Here is an 18,798-nt window from a genome sequence, read left to right on the forward strand (position 1 = left end):
AGACCACCTAATACACTCATTTTGAGGAAAGGATGGAGCCAAATGTTCCCTGGCCATTTTCCCCAGAAGACAGCGCTTGCAACTTCCCAGTCCCAAAATGACAAAAGTAATGTTTGCCGAAGAAGGATGAGTTTGAGGGTAATAAAAATATACCACATAAACCACCAAACCGTGTCTTATTTATATTTGTCGTACTGTTAGCCTTTGTGAAGGCCATAGTTTATAGGTCAGGTTTCCAAACCTACATATTTTAAGAGTATAGAATATCCCCACATTTAAAATATGTGTTGTCTGCTCTGTGGAGAAAGCATGTATATAACCCAATGCAATGGAAAAGTTGGCTTTCATCAGTTACGATGCTGACTGGATTTTGTCTTCTTCAGCCATTGGGATTCAAGATTCCTGAAGCATTTTTGCTTTGATGAGTCACATCTGTAATACAACCACTATACCCATCCCCATCTAATATACTGCAACACATTTTCCCCTCCAAGATCTGGCCATAGTCATTTCACAAGAGAAAGGGAAAAAAATAACTGATTAAAAGGAAACAGGACAGACAGTGAGTAAGCCATGAACAACTGCCCAAAGAACTGTAAAAATCCAAGCAGATCATTTCCATGTGTTTCAATTAAGGTTGCCACGAGGGGTGGACAAAGCACCAGAGAGAATATTGATAAAGTTGTATCCTTTTGTCAGCGTAGTTAGAGCCAAAGAGTAAAGTACAATTACTGGGGAACTTGCAAAGTTTTAACATAGAAAAATATGTGGGATAAATCCAATGCAAATAGACTAATTTGTAATCCCATCAGCCAGAGAATATTAAAAGGCACTTTATTCACATATTTTTAATATAAATAGACAGACTAAGGTTGTATAAACAGTTGTCTTTGAAATGTAGGGTAACAAATTAGATTTTTTTCACTTTCTTGCATGTCAATTATATCTTTATTCTAGACCATTTAGAAATTACTTGTAATAAGAAAAAAACAAGATGTGGTAAAAATGACTAAGCAGTTAAAATCTATAAATCAAATTGAGTATCAAAGTGTAATAAATAACATGTACAGTTTTAGCAAATTTTTCTGGTTATAGTAAATTTTTCTACAAAATCATTTCCTACATTTAAAGGTGTTATAGGTTGAATTGTGTCATGCCAAAATTCATGTGTTGAAATCTTAACCCCTCAGAAGGTGGCCTTATTTGGAAACAGGGTCATTGCAGATGTAATCATTAGGGTGAGCCCTAATCCAGTATGACCAGTGTCCTTATAAAAAGAGGAAATTTGGACACAGAGAGAAACACACAGAGAAAACTCCATATGAAGATGAAGGAAGAGATCGGGATAACACTTCTACAAGCCAAGGAACACCAAAGATGGCAAGGAAATCTCCAGAAGCTAGGAGGGAGGCATTGAACATTCCCTCTCTCAGCCTTCAGAAGGAACTAACCCTGCTGACTCCCTGACCTCAGGCTTCTAGCCTCCAGAACTGTTAGACAACACAACGAATTTTTGTTGTTTAAGCCACCCAGGTAGTTGAACATTTTTACAGCAGCCCTAACAAAGTAATATAAAAGGTTTCAAAGCATAGCACATGAAGACATAAAACTCTGACCACATACATTTTTCCTAACAATCTGTCTTTTGCTATATAGTGCTTGCAAAATCAGTATTTCCGACATTTGTTCCTCCTCTCTTTCCCACCCCCATTACTGCAGTTATATAAGGCCACGTAAACAAGTTTTCTCCAAGGCAATGTGAGCAGCAGTGACACACGCCACACCCAGGCCTGGCCCCTGAGATCGTGGCCCGCCTCCTTCATACAGTCTTGTTCTTCACCAGCTCCCACTGTGGACATGGTGACCCACCCTTAACCACAGAGATGGGGTCCATGACTTCAGGAACAGCAGAGCTACATGGCAGAAGGAACCTGGGTCTCTGACTGACAGTATGGGACAATGCCACCCACCAAGTGGGAACACTCACCTTAGAACGTTACACGAAAGAAAAATAACAGTTCCTTAAACTACTATACTATTGGGTTTCTCTGCTACAACAGGTTAGTTTTTTTGCCCTAATAGAGTATCAGGGGAAGTAAAATGTTTCAAACACATGTAGTAAAGCAGTATACAGAAAACCAGGTAGATCTCTGAAACAATAACTGACTAGATAGGAAACGTTTATGTGTACATATAATAAACTGAACTACTATTACAGCTTCAAATTTGAGACAATGTAGTTCATGATCTTAGTAGTTGTTAAACTACAATTTAAACCTTTTGGGAAATCTACCAATTCTTATTCTTAAAGATATTTTTCATTTTTTTCATTTTTTTTAATTTAAAATTTTTCAGTGAAAATACTTTAATTTAGGTTAATAACATTACTATGATTTTACATATATTTTAAAGATACAAAAAAACCAAAGTGACACAGAAAAAGTTTCACACTCCTCCTCCAATCCCCTCTTTAGGGAGAGCCAGCATGAAGCTGGGAAAGTATCCTTCCAGAATTAGATGTTTTTTAAATAATAAGGGTAGTCAAAATTTCAACTCAGCTCAAGGGAGGTTTTAATTTTGGTTTGTGATATACACACCTGGAGTCAAAGCCAAAACACGTTCTAATAAGCATATAGAGCCTTTGGATTTTCATTACTCTAATAGAAGTATTTTTTCAAAGATGCTAATGACCAGCAATATGGCCTATTTCTTGTTCTTAAATGTTTCCCCAAATGCCATCATGTGAAACTAGAATACGTGTGATGAGAAGAAAGTTCCTGGAGGACAATTCAATACTTCTCCATTACTTCATTCTACTGTAGATGAACTATCATGTCTATTTCTGTCCGGTCAAAACATTGAAAATTACTTTTCTGGAACTTGGGATGTTTGCCTTTTATTAAGTTACCGGTTTTTCCAGAGGAAGTATCCAAATCCTATATGGACACTTGTCTATCAGGAAGACACTTTCTAATGAATAAAAGAATAACATGAGGAGATAAAACTCTTCTCAGTTAGTTATTCAGGGGCCTCATTAACCTATAACCAAGAACAGAATCTACACTTCCAACTCCTAGTTTGTGAGACGCACACATGTTCCTGGATTCAAACATGTGTTTCTATTTAAACTGCTGGAATGTATATATGGCTCCACAAAGAGTGATAAATATTAGCAAATCTTCTAAGAATGACGGTCCTTTATGACCACATATGCTGTGTTTTGATTCAGCTTTTAAAATGTCTGAGTCATACAAAGCTGAACAGTCTGCGTTTTACATTTATCTGCAAGTTACAGAACAATGGAAAAAAGACTCCTTCCAGAGATATCATCCATTTGTCCCATCACAGACAACCCAAGGCAAATCTAGAGTTCTGCTCTGTCTTCCATTTTCTTCCCCTTGTGGCAAGCCTGCCCCAGCTAAAGGCCGGGCATTCCAAAACGCCCAGGTATTAAGGACAAGTTGGATATTAACCAGTGTCAGAGACTGCCAAGTCAAGGGCTTCAGGCATACGACATAAACTTCAACAACATGGCCCTAACGCAGGGATGGAAAACTGTGGTCTGGCACATTCTATTTGGCCCACACAGCATTTTTTATTTTTATTTTTTATTTAAATCCCTTTAGGAAAGCCTCCCCCCTCCCCTTAAAAGAAGGTACTTCATCGTATAGGATACTGTAGCTCACCTTGCTCTGTGAACCCTTCATATGTTGTGTGCCAGACAAACGTTTGAAGCACCAACGCCACGTAAATTCTTCCACCTCTGAGCTTCTTACTTTCTGGGTCTTTGCCTAGGATGCCCTCCAACCCACCCAAGCCTACCTCTTCACGTGGCTACCATCCACTCCTCAGAAGACCTCGAGAAGTCCCTTCTAATCTCCTGAAGTCCCAGTTAAGTGCTTAATCCTCTATGGCCCCAGATCTCCTGCTATTTCTGTGACTCTATCACCAGACACCAGACTAATTCCTTTAGGGCAGGGACGATGCCTTGCTCATTCCGGTCTCTCCAGCGTGCAGCACACAGCAGGTGGTAAATAAATATTTTCAGAATGAAGAAATGGCAATATAAGTATCAGCTCTGAAAATATTTGCTTTTAATACTCTTGGCAGAGGATGCAGGTGAATGATGAAGTTGACCAAAAAGAACAAGCGGATCACACAGGAGAATAAAGAGGCTTGTAAAGGCCACGTCTGGTCCCACACAGGTGCTTTCCAGAGGCTTCATGACTCTCTACAGCAAGCAATATTCAATCTCATCCGTAGTTACTGCTACATTTTCCCTCTTCCCTTCCCCTAAGGTATCTATATGTTTGTTCCTACACACATTTTCTAGATCCCAAGAGCAAAGACATAAACACAATAAATCCAAATAAATAAATAAATAAGAATATAAACTTAAATCAACTTCTTCGAAATGACAGGCATCTTCCCTTATATAAAACATTTAAGAAATAGAGCTGATAAGAATTAATCAACTGCTCTTCATAGTTTCTCACATTCATTTTTTAATCAGCTCCACTCCTGTTTCCCTTTGCTATATACGACTGGCAGACCTTCATTGAAGACCAGAACTTTCAGAGGACACCCAGGGACAGCAGTGACGTGGTTACTCACTGTGCGCAGGGAGCCTAAAGGTCGTCCCACCCACAGCCATGCTTACTGGGAACGAGGAGCGCTGTGAGGGGCTCCTGCTCTCTGCCTCCCAGGTCAGATATGTGTTTGGCGAAAAAGAAAATAGGGAGCAGCAGTAAAAGATAATCACGACAGCGTATCTGGCAGCTTTCCTTGTCTCAGAGCAAAAACTTCCTTGGATTTGCCTAAAAGGAGCCTTTTTAGAATGGTTAAGTGGCTCTGGCCTGTTTGGCACAGTGGTTAGAGCATCAGCCAGCAGGCTGAAGCGTCCCGGGTTCGAGTCCAGCCAAGAGCATGACCTCGGTTGCAGGCTCGATCCCTGGCCCTGGTCAGGGCACCTGTGGGAGACAACCAGTTAATGTGTCTCTCTCACATTGATGTTTCTCTCTCCCCCTTTCACTCTCTCTGAAAAGCAATGGAAAAAAATGTCCTCCAGTGAGAATTAAAAAAAAAAAAGCAGCATCCCACCCTTTCCAAACCCTGTGCATCTCCAGCTATCTTATCAAGAACCTATTCCCATGCAACAGACGGTATCTCAGAGGGAAGGGGGTGGAGGGTGGGAAGAGATTAACCGAAGAAGTTGTATGCATATATGCATATCCCATGAACACAGGCAATAACGGGGTGAAGGCCTGGGGAGGGGGTGCGAGCAATGTGGAGGGGGTCAATGGGGGGGGAAAAATGGGACACGTATAATATTTTTAACAATAAAGATAAATTTTAAAAAAGAACTTATTCCCTTTCCCATGGAAGGGGAGCTTTCAGGAGCTTCTACTGTAGCTACTGAGACAGGTATATTTCTCCTTAATTATCACCAAGGCAGGAGTAAAAAGCAACTTACCTTTTGAAAAAAGTCTTCCCCACTTTTGCCTTTTCCTTCGGCAGCAGCTGTAAATAAAAATGTAAACATTTAAAATTGTTTCTTTTTTTCAACCTATGTATTCAAAAACTCTCGAGTGTCAGGTATTAAAACACAAAAGTAAATAAGACGCACTCTTCTCCCAAAGCTCAGTGCCTGCTAGGAGGCCTCATCAGGGACGCAAAGCTGCTAAAGAATAAGACACTAATCCAATCAAGCACACTTCCAACTCCTTTTCCTGTCTGAGAGACGCACAAATCTCTATTTTCACACAGAGATGAAAGTAATCTCCTTTCACAGTTAAGGAACTATATGAACAAAGGCAACTACCAATATAATCAGCTGTAGTGCGCTAAGCGCTTCCTGCCTGTAATCAATCCCAGGCCGAGGCGGCCTTTTCTATGGGGGCTCGTGGAACGCGGCCTGCTGAGCTGTGTCAGCTTCATGTTGTGCAATGACTACATACTCTACTTGGATTTCTGTTGGCATAATATACTACTTTAGTTCACCCCTTCACTGGCTTATACAAAGGGAGAGAAAAAACAGAATTAAATAGCACATGAGAATGGTAAAGTCACATACAACAATAAAACTTCATGTGAGATTAATTAAAAGGTCACTGTATTTAAACAGTCTTTTATGTCTAAATGGTAGCCTATAAATAGAGGACAAACCCAGTTCTCTATGTTCAAAAGTCTTAAGACTCTGTGAACATTTTTTTTTTTAATCTGGGGGGTAGGGGGTGGGAAATTTGACTAAAGGGAGAGGGGACAAAAGCCAGTAGCAGCTTGCTTGCAGTAGCCTCTAAGTGCATTCTTCAGAGGGCAAACACCAAACGGGTCTCAGATTCCAACGCAGCGTGAACAGGGGTTCACCAGAGAAGCCACCCTCTCACCTGGACAAAGAAAGGAGCTGGAGCAACAACTCCTGAACTTGTTAAAATGATTGAAGACCCAAGAAGTATGGCAGATCATTCTGTTAGGTGGAGGATTCAAAACCCAAAGAAATTCCCTCTGCTCTCAAAATAACAACAATATTAATTTCACAGGTAAGTATGAGACACCTACAATTTTGCAAAAATGAGTTTTTTATCAATCTGTTTTCATCCAAAAAAGAGAGCACAAAGTACAGGTCTCTGTGATTACCAAGAGCAATTTGAAGAAATGTATGAAAACAATAGCTACAAAGATAAAAAATATTAAAAATTGTATTCTAATGTGTGGCAGACTAAATAACACCCCCTAAAGATGTTCATGCCCTGATCCCTGGACCTCTCAATATGTTACATGTTACCCTCACATGGCAAAAGGGATTTTGCAGATGTAACTAAATTAAGAATATTGAGATAGGAAGATTCCTGAATTATCCGGGTGGGCCCAATGAAATCACAAGGGGTCCTTACAAGAAGAAAGAAGAAAGCTCAGAGTCCAAGAAGGCGATGTGACAATAAAAGACAGAGAAGGGTGTGCGATGACACACAGAGAGGCTGAGAGAGGAGAAAGACACAGAGATGCTGCACTGCTGGCTTTGAAGATGGCAGAAGGGGCCACAAGCCAAGGAATGTAGGTGGCCTCCAGAAGCTTGAAAAAGCAAGGAAGCGGATTTTCCTCCAGAGCCTCTGGAGGGAGCATGGCCCTCCCAACACTTTGATATAGCTCAATGAAACCCATTTCAGACTTCTGACCTCTAAGATAATAAATTAATGTTGTAAGCCACCATACTTGTGGTAATTTGCTACAGTGGCAAAAAACTAATACATAATGCTAATACCATTTTAACTTTACTTTTTGCACAAATACCACACCATTAACAGCATGAACCGAATCCAGACACAGATGTGAGCATTTGAAGCACACATGTCCACAAAAAGATTCTTTGTAGTTAATTACAGATTATGATTTTCACTCTCTAACTTGGAAATTTATCAACATTAAAGCTTTTTAAAAAACATTAAAAGCAAATCTGAACAACAAAAAAATAAAGCTTACTCTTTCTAAATAAACTGGCAAATGTGGTTAGATCCTAGCTAGAGAGGCCACCCAGGCAAGATAAAACGTCAGTGCCTAAACCTAATGACACAAACCTATTATCAAGTGCTTTGGAGGGACTTCAGTTCAGCTACTGCTTGGGTTGTCTTTCTCTCTAAAGCTAAAACTTATTTAAAGGGGTCCTAATATATAACACAATTGCTTGGCAATGGAAACTACATACCAGGGCACAAAGTTTTGAAAAAAATTCTAGTGGCATCGAGGACACTATTCTTTGAAAAAAAATTTTAGAATCAAAGATATTTTCAAAGGCCTATCAAGGAAGGCAGATAATCACCCCTTTTGCCCACAAAGAACTCTTACACAACTTAGCATTCATCAGTTTAAATTTTATGATACAACTGAATTTTACTACAGAAACCTCCTTTAGGACACTTATTTTGCTCATGACAAACTCATTATGTCACAACCTTGAAATGCCCCTTCATTCCAAGTCTGAACAGACTTCATAGAATGGCCTTTCAATCCCGGAATGAATAAAAAAAGGGGGGGGGGGATTTTCTTAGTTAGACCCAAGCTGTAATAAACTATGTTCTAGAAAACCATCTAAAATTTAACCAGGAACCTGCACCTTTTAGCAACCTTATGATTTGAGGGGAGCCAAATGGCAAATTCTTTGGCACCAAAAATTGTTCTTTTTCATTCCAAATGTTTATGTATCAGAAACTCCAAATCTGAGCCTGATTTTCCCCTAAATCCCGAGAAGTATCCATTTTCCAAAACCCACAAGTGCCCTAGTAAAAGGCTCTGGTTGGATTCTTGGGTAGTTCATTGTCTCAGGTGCAAACCATGGCTGGTCCCAGTCACTGCACTTTACAGGGAGGGTCCTTATGTAATTCTCACGTTGCTGGGTCTCCTCAGGACTTTTACTGACCACACCCAAGCAAAGCTGTCAAGGCCACAGAAGCCAATCAAGAGAGAGCAACATTTCACCAGAAGTATTCTCCCCACAAACAGGAATTCTCCTGTGCCCAAATGTGGAAGTTCAATTCTCAAACTTACTCTAAAATCTTCAGTATCAAAATATAAACTCTGAAGAAGTGAGAGACTGGGGGGAAAGGGGCTTGCAGAATAATTTTTTCTCAATATAAACCTAGGCATTTAAGATGCTCATTTTGCAGACTCAGAAAAGAACAAAGAGAAGTTCACTCTTAATTCTACAAATTAAGTCCTATACTGGTGAATCAAAATGGGCAAGGCCGCCCAGCCAGCATGGTTCAGAGGCTGAGCATCGACCTATGATCCAGGAGATCCTGGTTCAATTCCCAGTCAAGGCACATGCCCGGGGTTGAGGGCTCGATCCCCAGTAGGGGCAGCCGATCAATGACTCTCTCATTGATGTTTCCCTCTCTCTCTCCCTTCCTCTCTCTGAAATAAAAATAAAATAAAATATAAAATAATAAAATAAAATAGGCAAGGACATGCCCTCATTTAAGTACAACCTTGACCCATATATCCAAAGCCACCCAATTAGTGAGATAAAGCCAAAATTAAAATACAGTTCTACTGACAACTTTTGCAAAGATCTTTTCGCAGTCACAACTTTACCCAAATAAACTTAACAGAGCTGTAATTTAGCTATTCTCATTCTGGAAGGTGCACTAAAAAGCTAGTCATTCTACTCCTAACCTAACACTAGAGTGAGACAGCTACTGTTAGGCCTAAAGAATAAAGGTTGCTTCTAGGGAGTCCATTTGAGAGTCGGATTGCAAAAAAAAAATATGAGGTACAATGGCTTTCTCCTCTTCGGTATATTTGGAGGGGGAAATGTCGCCTGTGAAGTGAGCCAACTCATACTTGATGTCACGGCATTCCTTGACCTTTGAAATCTGATTATATTCTGTGGTATAACAGTTCTACTGAGTATTTACACTCTTAAATACTGATACACCCTTTTCTTTTTTATTCCACAGTAACATAAACACACACAATGATTTAGCAGCCTTTTTCTAACTGTCTTTACAATATGACTTCTGCTTGATGTTCCAAAATTTAATCGTTTGATTTTATAAACCCTGGATTATTCTTGCCAATGAAAGCAACTGTCTTTATTTTCATGACAAAGAATAAATTATTTCAATACTACTGAAACATGGCTTCACGGGTTGTGCAGGTAAAGCATTTCATATTTTTAGCTGAACAATTCATTTTTTATGTTTATTATAATTTCTCCAGTGCTCTGCCATATTTTATTTCATATTTTTGCTTCGCAAGAAATATGGGATGGCAAAAGCCATGGCCAATAAAAACAGCAAAAGTTGAAACAGGTGTAAACTATTACAGTCCCCCAAACTACAGGGGCAAGTCTAGTTAATTACTGAATTAAAGGGGGGGGGAGCTCAATTTTAAGTTCTTCATAGGGCATATGGAAACCTGTTTAAATATCCTTTTCATTCTGAAATGCGTTTCCATAATAACATCTTATGCTTTCTGGAGCCAAATCTAAAAACACAAGGACTATGTATTTCTCATTTAAAAATAGTATAGAATATCTTTTAACATTCCCTTGATGAGCAATAGGTTTTTTCACCCCTGTGGAACTTGAGCAGGAAAAAACAAGTTCAAATTATAAAAAATAATTGAGAAATAAATCTTCACATCTGTAAAGATTCAGGGCATTCCTCCCTTTTTAAAAACACAACCCAACTGTAGCACATTTGTAACTAAGAAGGCTGCTGTACCTTAAGGTCACCTGAAAGATAAATGTGTAATCATTAGGTAGCCTGATTCTCCTGTAAAAATATTTTACTAAAAATTTAAAACATTCACTTATGGTATCAATTTAATCCATATGCTAAAATAGCTATGCCATATATTTTATTCTGTCTATTTCTGTTTTCAGAAAAGTTCCCTGACAATTTAGCCAATTTACTGCAAGAGGAACCAGCAAAAGATGTAGATGACACAGTGTCTACATACACCCAAAGAATTTATGTTCATGAATTATATCTAACACTCTAGACTGCGTGCAAAACTCTGAGAATTGATTGAAGAAATAATAGATATTAAGCCTATTTTTAAAGTTTCTACAATTAGCAATTAAAATCATTCAACTATCCTAGCCAAATGAAAAACACTTTAAAGTTTAAAAACTCCCCATGTTCAAAAATGCAATAAATTGTTTGAGGAGACTATAAAAACAGGATGCACAGAATGATCTCAAAGCTACAGGTAAGCATGTATGCATGCATTACATACAGTGTACATGTTAGAGAAAGCTACAAACACCAAAATGTTAACAACTGTTATTTGAGTGGTGAAATCATCGGGTCATTTATCACTTTCTCCTTTGTACTTTCCAGAATGCTTTAAATAGCTTGAACTTTTTAATTAGGAAAAAGTCAGGTAAAAATCATTTTTAAATCCTTCTTCCTTTTTGAGAGTAACCAAAGTTTACCATTACTGGTTTGTGACAGCACCATTTCCAGTCCACAGTGCATAAAGCAATCCAGCGCAAGTCTGAAGGTCAAATGTGGGTGTAAGCTACCTAAAGAGACAGAATGACTAATGCACCATCCGAGATGAATAATGGACAGTCCATGAATTCATACCAAGTACAGAGCATCACAGGCCTTAATTAAAGGAGCACTTTCTAGATTGAAAGACTGATTTTGTGCAACTGTCAGTGGAGAAGTTTTAACAAGTTAGGCCTATAATAAGAAACTTCTAGCTGAAAACACTAAATAATCCAATATTTGGAAAACCTCTGTGATTCACAGCTAAAATAAACAGCTAGCCAAAAGACATAAAGAAACATTCTCTAAAATGCATAAACCAAAAGGAGAAAAATTTTATGTATACTTTTCTAATTTATAGACTATGTCAGCAACTTTTAACCGGTGTGCCGCAAGAATTTTTATAACATGCAATACCTGACTATTTAGTCAGGGGCACTGATCTCTTTTCCCTTAGATTGTCAAATAAAAAAAATGACAACAGCCAACACAACAACTGCCAACCGTTGTGAATGAACTGAAATTACACCTACTTTTTTCTGTCAATGGGCAAAAAAAATATATTTTTTGGTGTGCTGCCAAATTTTAATAATTAGTTTGTGTGTGCCATGAGATGAAAAGGGTTGAAAATTGCTGCTCTAGTCTACCAGCTTTTAGTTCAGAAAGCATCTGTTGCTGTCAAATGTAGGAGAACAAATATTCACGAAAATCTGATAACGTCTAAATTACATTAATTGCTTCAAGCAACTCCGGCTCAGAGTTTACTCAGACTTCAAGCTTGTTGGCCTGACGGCCCTAACATCCACCAGTGGAATCTCATGATTAACAGAAACCTTGGTCATGTCAAATGTCCTCCTTTCAGACCCCATTTCTTCTTACGTAAGCAATTCCTGAAACACCACCTAGTCTGGCCTGGGGTCATAAACACTATCTGACAACTCTGATTATTGACATAGTATTTATTTTTTTAAATCAACACTCTTCTTGCTTTATCACAAGCTAGAGGGTGTTCATGGCCTTCGTGCAGTTTAATGGAATTATCAATACGCCACAGTGAGCTTATGCTGGTCTTCCCATAGACCTGCACTGTCCAAAACAAAACCCACTAGCCACTGTGGCTACTGAGATGTGGCTAGTCTAAATCCAGATGTACTGTAAGCGTGAAAAACACACTATATTTCAAAGACTTAGTATAGAAAGTAAAACTCTCATTAATTTTTTAATTGTATGTTGAAATATTGCCATTTTTATATACTGGGTTAAGGAAAACTGTATTATTAAAATTAATCCCACCTGTTTATTTTACATGTGATTATAAAATTTTAAATTACAGTTGTGGTTCACATTCTATTTCCATTGTATAGTATTACTATTGAAGATAACTTACTTAGCCAATACCCAAAGAGGACTGAAAAGATTCTAGTACAGAGGCTACAAAGGACTGAAAACAAGGAATCTTTTCGAAACAGCAAGAGTCAGCAGCTGAAATCAAAGCTGTATCTGTCTTAACCTCCTGGGAACATCCTGAGGGAGGAAGAAAAAGGTTGGTTGTTATTTTGAGAGGGTTATGGGAGGGTTAAAGAATTAGAGTAGTTTGAATAAAATATATAATGTTAATAACCATTTCCTTAATATCCAGCTTTGGCCCAGTCCAAAACCATGAAACTATTTAAGAGTTTATGTGGATGGTTATTTAATGGAATGAAGTTTATATTTCTTTTGTGTTTGTAATAACATGGCAATGGGGCAAGCCAGCTTGTTTTAAATCAGAACCAAATGTGTTCCAGGCATGTTTAAAGTTCAGGTTATAGGCAGAAATCTATGACTAGGCGATCTGTTTGCTCTTCTCCCCACCAAAATAGGTGCAGGGGTGGGAGGGCGCAAAGATACGCTTGCTTTCATCAGGAATGCTCCAATTCAACCTAACACTAAAAGACTCACCTCTTGATTCATTTAAACAAAACTTATTAAGCACTTGAGGCACACAGTGAGAAGATAAAAGCTATGAAGTCAGAGAAACCTGGGTTCAACTCTAAGGTTGCCATTTACTAGCAGAATAACTCCAGGCAAGTGATTTAGGCTCCAGAAGGCTCTGTTTTCACCCCTAAAGTATACAAATAGGCACTCTATGAGCATTCAATATATGGAAGCCAGCTACCCTGACTTCAAAGAACTTACAGTCTTACTCAACAGTAAGTGCTCTGAGGTCAGTAATAAAAATGACAAGACCAAAGGTTGAACACTACATAAGAGTCACAGACAACAAGAATTTAAAGAATGAACATGACAGGGAGCTTCTGAGCTGATTGCTTAAAGTGGAAAAGGACTGAGATGTGGGGAGATGGAAAAAGTGAATTCTGGGGAGAAAGATGGCTGTGAATACCCATGTCTGTCTTTCCGTCTTTCCAAAACTTCAGGTTCTCTTTTATATGCCTCAGAGCACTTGCAGCAGCACCTGCTTCTAGAAGGAGCCCTAGGTACAGGACAGCAGAGAGGAAGGGGAACCCCCCTCCCAGTGACTGGGGACATGAATAACTCAGGTTGGCTCACACCGATTCTTTACCTGAGAAGTATACCTCAGAGGACTGTTTGGAAATATGTGGGGTGGGGTGGTGGTGGCTGCTGTCACAGGATGAGTTTTGGAGGGTAATGGTGCAGACATTTAGCATCCATGCCAGGGCAGTCACAAAGAGTCCAGTTCAATAAAAAAATGTTCTACCCAATAAGCCAATACCCCTAGTTACACAATACTGGTAGGGTGTTTCTTTTACAAATGACGTTTCTTCAATGAGTGATCTTCCAAATAGTACGTTTCTATGCCACTTCGCCTTTCTATACTGTCATGAACTACCAAATGGACAATTAAGTCACATGATCGTTCCAGACCCTTTTAAGTTGTCCATAAATTTAACTATCAAAAATTAATCTTTTTTCATTGCACGCACCCACCAGCTCCAATGACATAGGTCTGCTTAAGCAAACATACCTCGTGCAATAGGACAAGGATTCTCTAGTACTCCAGTCAACTGCAGGCATGCCAACTTTAAGATACACTAGAAGAGAGGGGTGCTCATGGAAAGTCATTCTCCGGCCCCACCCACAAAGCCCACTGAATCTTAATCTTTATAAGGGCCCAGGAATCTGCATTTTTATAAACATACCAGAAAATTCACATACACAGTTAAGTCATGGGCATTGTGACATCACTGGAATCACATAGTAAGATCAATGCTTGATTTCCAAAATCTCAGTCAAGTTGGATTTTGATAATCCTAGCCAGTTGCCCATTGCTGATCATCGCATTTCACCTTAACCCTAAAACTACAGACATACAACTACTTTGAGGCACAGAAAGGGTTTAAATATGACAATATAAACAAATCTAGGCATCAAGGTCATGCCAGTGCTCTTGGTATATAACATAATCCATTACAATTATGTAATTATTACAGCTAGAGAAGCTGCTTCTCAGTAGTAACCAAAAGATGCAGCTACCCACTCACATTTTATGATTAAACTGTTTCTTCCCCTTTCTAAACTTGCTCTACTCAAGGCCTGTTGAGCCAAGCCTGCCTCACGCTGCATCTCATTAGAAGAGGTCCAAAGGACTAAGATAGTAGTGGTCCTAGAGGACTTTTATCTTCCCTTGAGTTGACCAAGTCTATGATCTACAGGTTATGGAATGAGTGCAGATATACAAAAGAAAGGCAGCAAAGGTACTTTGATCAGAGGGGATCCGGCCTATGCTCCCACCGTGTCCTGCTTCCATAGCTGGCTGCACAAGTCAACCTTCTACAAAATGTGGCTTTGCATAATCACATCACTAAAGATCAAGGCATCCTCAGTCAGAAGACCTAGGAAAACATTTAGGGGGCTCTTATTTCTTAAACTCAGCAGTTTGCTGCTAATAAATCACAAGCCTACTTTTATGAAATTAAGCAGATCGCCTCCTCTCAAGACGTTTGGTTTGAAAAATGATAAACTCTTTGAGGGCTAAGCCATCAATTCTCATCTCTGAAAAGAATCATTTGTTTTTGTTAAAGCTAATTGAAACCTAACATCTGATTATAATTTATTCCATTTAAAGTCCTTGGTTTGTTAACATGAATTCATTTTTCATCGGTAGGCAGAAAACCACCTTTAAATGTGGTTTTCATCTGAACAATGCTTCAAGAGTAATTTTAAGGTAATAGTTCCTGGCCTAGGATAAAAGTTGTAACAGATATCGTTACCTCGATTTCCTTTCATAAAATATGTGTGTATATTTACGATGCAAATACGGTAGTCACATTCTCAGCCATGGCTTTTTTCTTATTCCCAGAATTGTAACTTTGGTTCAGGAATCACATTCTATCTCAATTAAAATGAAACTGCTATAATAGCCTGGTGGGCCTGTAAGTACTCATTTTCTTGAACAGTTCCATTTCTCAGCTGCTTTTTGCACTCTGTTTTCTTTGGAAAGTTTAAACTCATTTTTCTTAAGTTCAAGAAACTGAAATGTCATAGGCCTAGATTATTCACCAGTCTCAAGATATTTGAGCCTTTCGAACAAGGTAATGAAAATTTCTTCTCCTGTCTGGGTGGAGAGTTGGCCATGTTCTGTCAAGTTCCAAATGCTCATGCTGGAAGCACCTACCCTACAGCACACAGTGTAAAATGTCTCTAGAATATCTTTCTGATTTTGCTAAATCTGTTTAAGCTAATTTCAGAAAGGTTTGAAAATAAATTCTTGATCTTTAATAGGTCAGATAAAATACTTGAACCCATGCTTCTTTAAAATAGTGTATTTTTCCAGAGAATTAAAAAAATTTTTGTATCACGTAAAGGTTTTTTAATTTATATAATGATAGTAACCCTAAAATTCAGTAATACTGTAAGCACCAATAAGAATATAGAGCTAGTACAGAGGTGAAGTGCAAGTTCATACAACATTTTGAAAAATAATTTGGAAAATATAATGAAAAACTGTAATTTCCATGTACTTGACACAGTAGTTCTATTTCTAGGAGACTAGGTCCCACGAATATAATACAAAACATGAAAGACAAAGGAAAAACTATTACCACAAATATGTTCATTTAGTAATATTTATAAAAAGCAAAAACATGAGAAAAGCAGTATGAGAATTAAGAAAATTAGGTATAGGTGCTTATACTAACATTTTATGGTCATTTGAGAAGATGATTTTCGTGATCTGCAAAACTTTAAAATAGTAAGAAAAAATAACTAATAAATTATCCAGTTTTTTAAAAAAAGGAAAATAAGGTATAATATTTAAGTAGGTCATAAACCATATGCAATATGATTGTAACTATTATTCTGTAAACACACAAAAGCTACACCCAAAATGTGTATGCTAAGAAAGAGTGTGATTATGTTATGATTATATCTTCATTTCCCAAGTTTTCTTGGGATAGAGCTACTCAGACCCATAAAAGTAAAAACCACTTAAGAAGTTTTATCATTAAATCTCGTCATTTTTGAAGTATCTATTTGTGAGAAAATAAGGACAATGTGAATTTATATTTTCTCATATATCTAACCCCAGTAAAGTCTGATTTCCAAAGGATATTTCAAAGTAAAAATGAATATACAAAACAGAAGAACTTGCCCAAATTCTTCAAATATCTACCCGAGCTAGAATGCCTGCCTTCTAGAAGGTCCTGCCAAGCTACTCCCACCACGGTGCTGAGATAGCCTCTGCCTCCCCATTCTCTGGCCCTGAATCCATGAGCTCTCCCCGGGTGCAACACAGTCGGCTTAACTGCACCTACTCAGAGGTTATAAACAGAACACTACAACTGCAGGCTTCCAAATAAGCACCTTTTACAAGCACAATCACAAGCCAACGAAAACGATTTTGAAAAATGGGGTGCTATGTTACGTGCCTGTTATGACAGCAAAGGTTGGGAGTCAACTTCTCAAAATAGTGCTGCTGTAGGAAGCATGAGAAACCCCCTCACACTCACAGGCGGAGACAAGAAGTGCAAAGGGAGGAGCAGAAAGTTCACCGCCGGCAATTAGGAAACAATAATTTGAGCTTCAGTAGATGCATCTTGAAGCGATTCTTGAGCAATCTTTATCCAAAGAACTTCCAAAAATGTAATGAATCACAAAACACAGAGAAACGCAGGTGTTCCCTCCCATCCCTCTTCTACTACATTTTGTGAAAGACCATAAAAATTGCATTGGTTAGAGTAAGAGTGTTGGTTGGGAGACAATTATGTAGCACCAGTTTATGAAGAAATATTCTCATCAGAAAATATTATCTGACCCATCACCCCCCCTGCCCTTGAAATGGAGAAAAACTGGTCTCAGAATTTTTAAATGGAGATGTTCCTTGATCAAGCAGTTAATATGGATCTGGTACTGTGTCAGCCCTTTTCCAGGTGAGAATGAGGGGACGAGCAGAAGAAGAGGGACACATAAGTAAAATAAAATTCAGAGGGATATTTCTAAAATTATTTGAAGGACTTATAGTTAAAAAGAAAATCAACATCACTGTAGACTATTCTCTAAAGATATTAACTCAAAATCTGTCCCCAACTTTCTCCACCACTCTCCTCCCCTAAAAAGAAGGAAATATGGCCAATGACAAAAAGAAGGCAAAGAATATTATCCTGACTTTAACCAAAACTAGTATTCAGCCACACATCTAATACTGCATGTATTTCTCATCACAATGCCTAAAGAAAGGACTGTGTCCAGATAAGGGCAATTAATATCATGAATGAGATATTTATTACAGCATATTTTTCCTCTACCAAAGTTTTCTATGGAAATTTCCTTTCTAGTAAGGAGAAGTTGAGGACACTATCAAACTGTTTTTATAAAATTATGAAAGGTATGGAGATATATTCTGGGAAATATATCCTATATAGTCTCGAAAAACAGCACCACCTCATCTTGAGAAAACTTACTAAGCACTACTTTACATGTGGTTAGCAAACCAATGAAACTGGATGGCAGAGGCTAGAAACAGAACTAGGTACAGGAATTCAGAGCAATTCATTCACTCCACAGTCCACAGAGGCAGGGCATGTGTTAGGAAAGGCTGGGTGTCTGCCGGGTAAAAAGAACACTCACCTCAACTCCTGAGGACACACCAGCCTTTGTAAGATAACTCGTGGTTCCCAATATCCAGAGCACCTGGCAATATAGTTATCTCGCTGCATTTTATAACCTCCCCACCCGCCGAGCTTAACTTCCCACACTTTTTACCATGCAACAGGTAAAATGAATGTGCTTTTCAGTCAAGATCAAAGGAAGAGGCCCCACGCTGTGCCCACACTGGACTGAATCCTTCCTCGCATTTGTTGTTATGACTCCACAGCACATAAGGCCATGTGAACGAGCACAGGCATGTGTGTGGCACCTGCAGAGTACAAGATGCAAAGCAGATATGGAGCTGAAAACGCACAGTCAGGTGCGAGTAAGGAGCGGATATTTCCCAACACTGGGCATTGTCTGTTTAGATCTTGGAGGGAAGGACGAAATATAGGATATCAACAGACGAGAAAAGGCGAGCCCATTTTCAATCACAGTGAGCAGATCTGGTCAAAGATCAAGTTTCTCTAATGCAAAATGCTTTTAAAGTAAAAGATTTTTAAAGTATTTCCCACTGATACCTAAACATGGGCATATGGTTACATTGCACACTTCTGCACAATCTCAATTTATTTCTGTGGATCATTTCCCGGGCAACTGCCCACCCCCTTTTTAAAATAGATAACCTACGTAAAACTATAAGAGTTTGAAAACAATGGAAAAGAATCTTAAATGCTCAAATTAAGTGGACTGTTTA

At 38.5% G+C, this 18,798-nt stretch overlaps 1 protein-coding gene across 5 annotated transcripts in view; it reads right to left on the reverse strand.

Moving 5' to 3' along the window:
* Positions 1–18,798, reverse strand: part of BICC1 (BicC family RNA binding protein 1) — a 232,008-nt gene that overhangs the window by 153,434 nt on the left and 59,776 nt on the right. For all 5 annotated transcript variants that reach the window (XM_081158691.1, XM_081158693.1, XM_081158695.1 and 2 more), the window contains exon 2: positions 5,474–5,520. In XM_081158691.1, coding sequence (XP_081014817.1) covers positions 5,474–5,520 — 47 coding nt within the window. The remainder of the gene's footprint in view (positions 1–5,473; positions 5,521–18,798) is intronic.

The sequence above is a fragment of the Miniopterus schreibersii genome (genome assembly GCF_964146895.1).
Source record: "Miniopterus schreibersii genome assembly, chromosome: 14".
NCBI classification, from domain to species: Eukaryota; Metazoa; Chordata; class Mammalia; order Chiroptera; family Miniopteridae; genus Miniopterus; species Miniopterus schreibersii.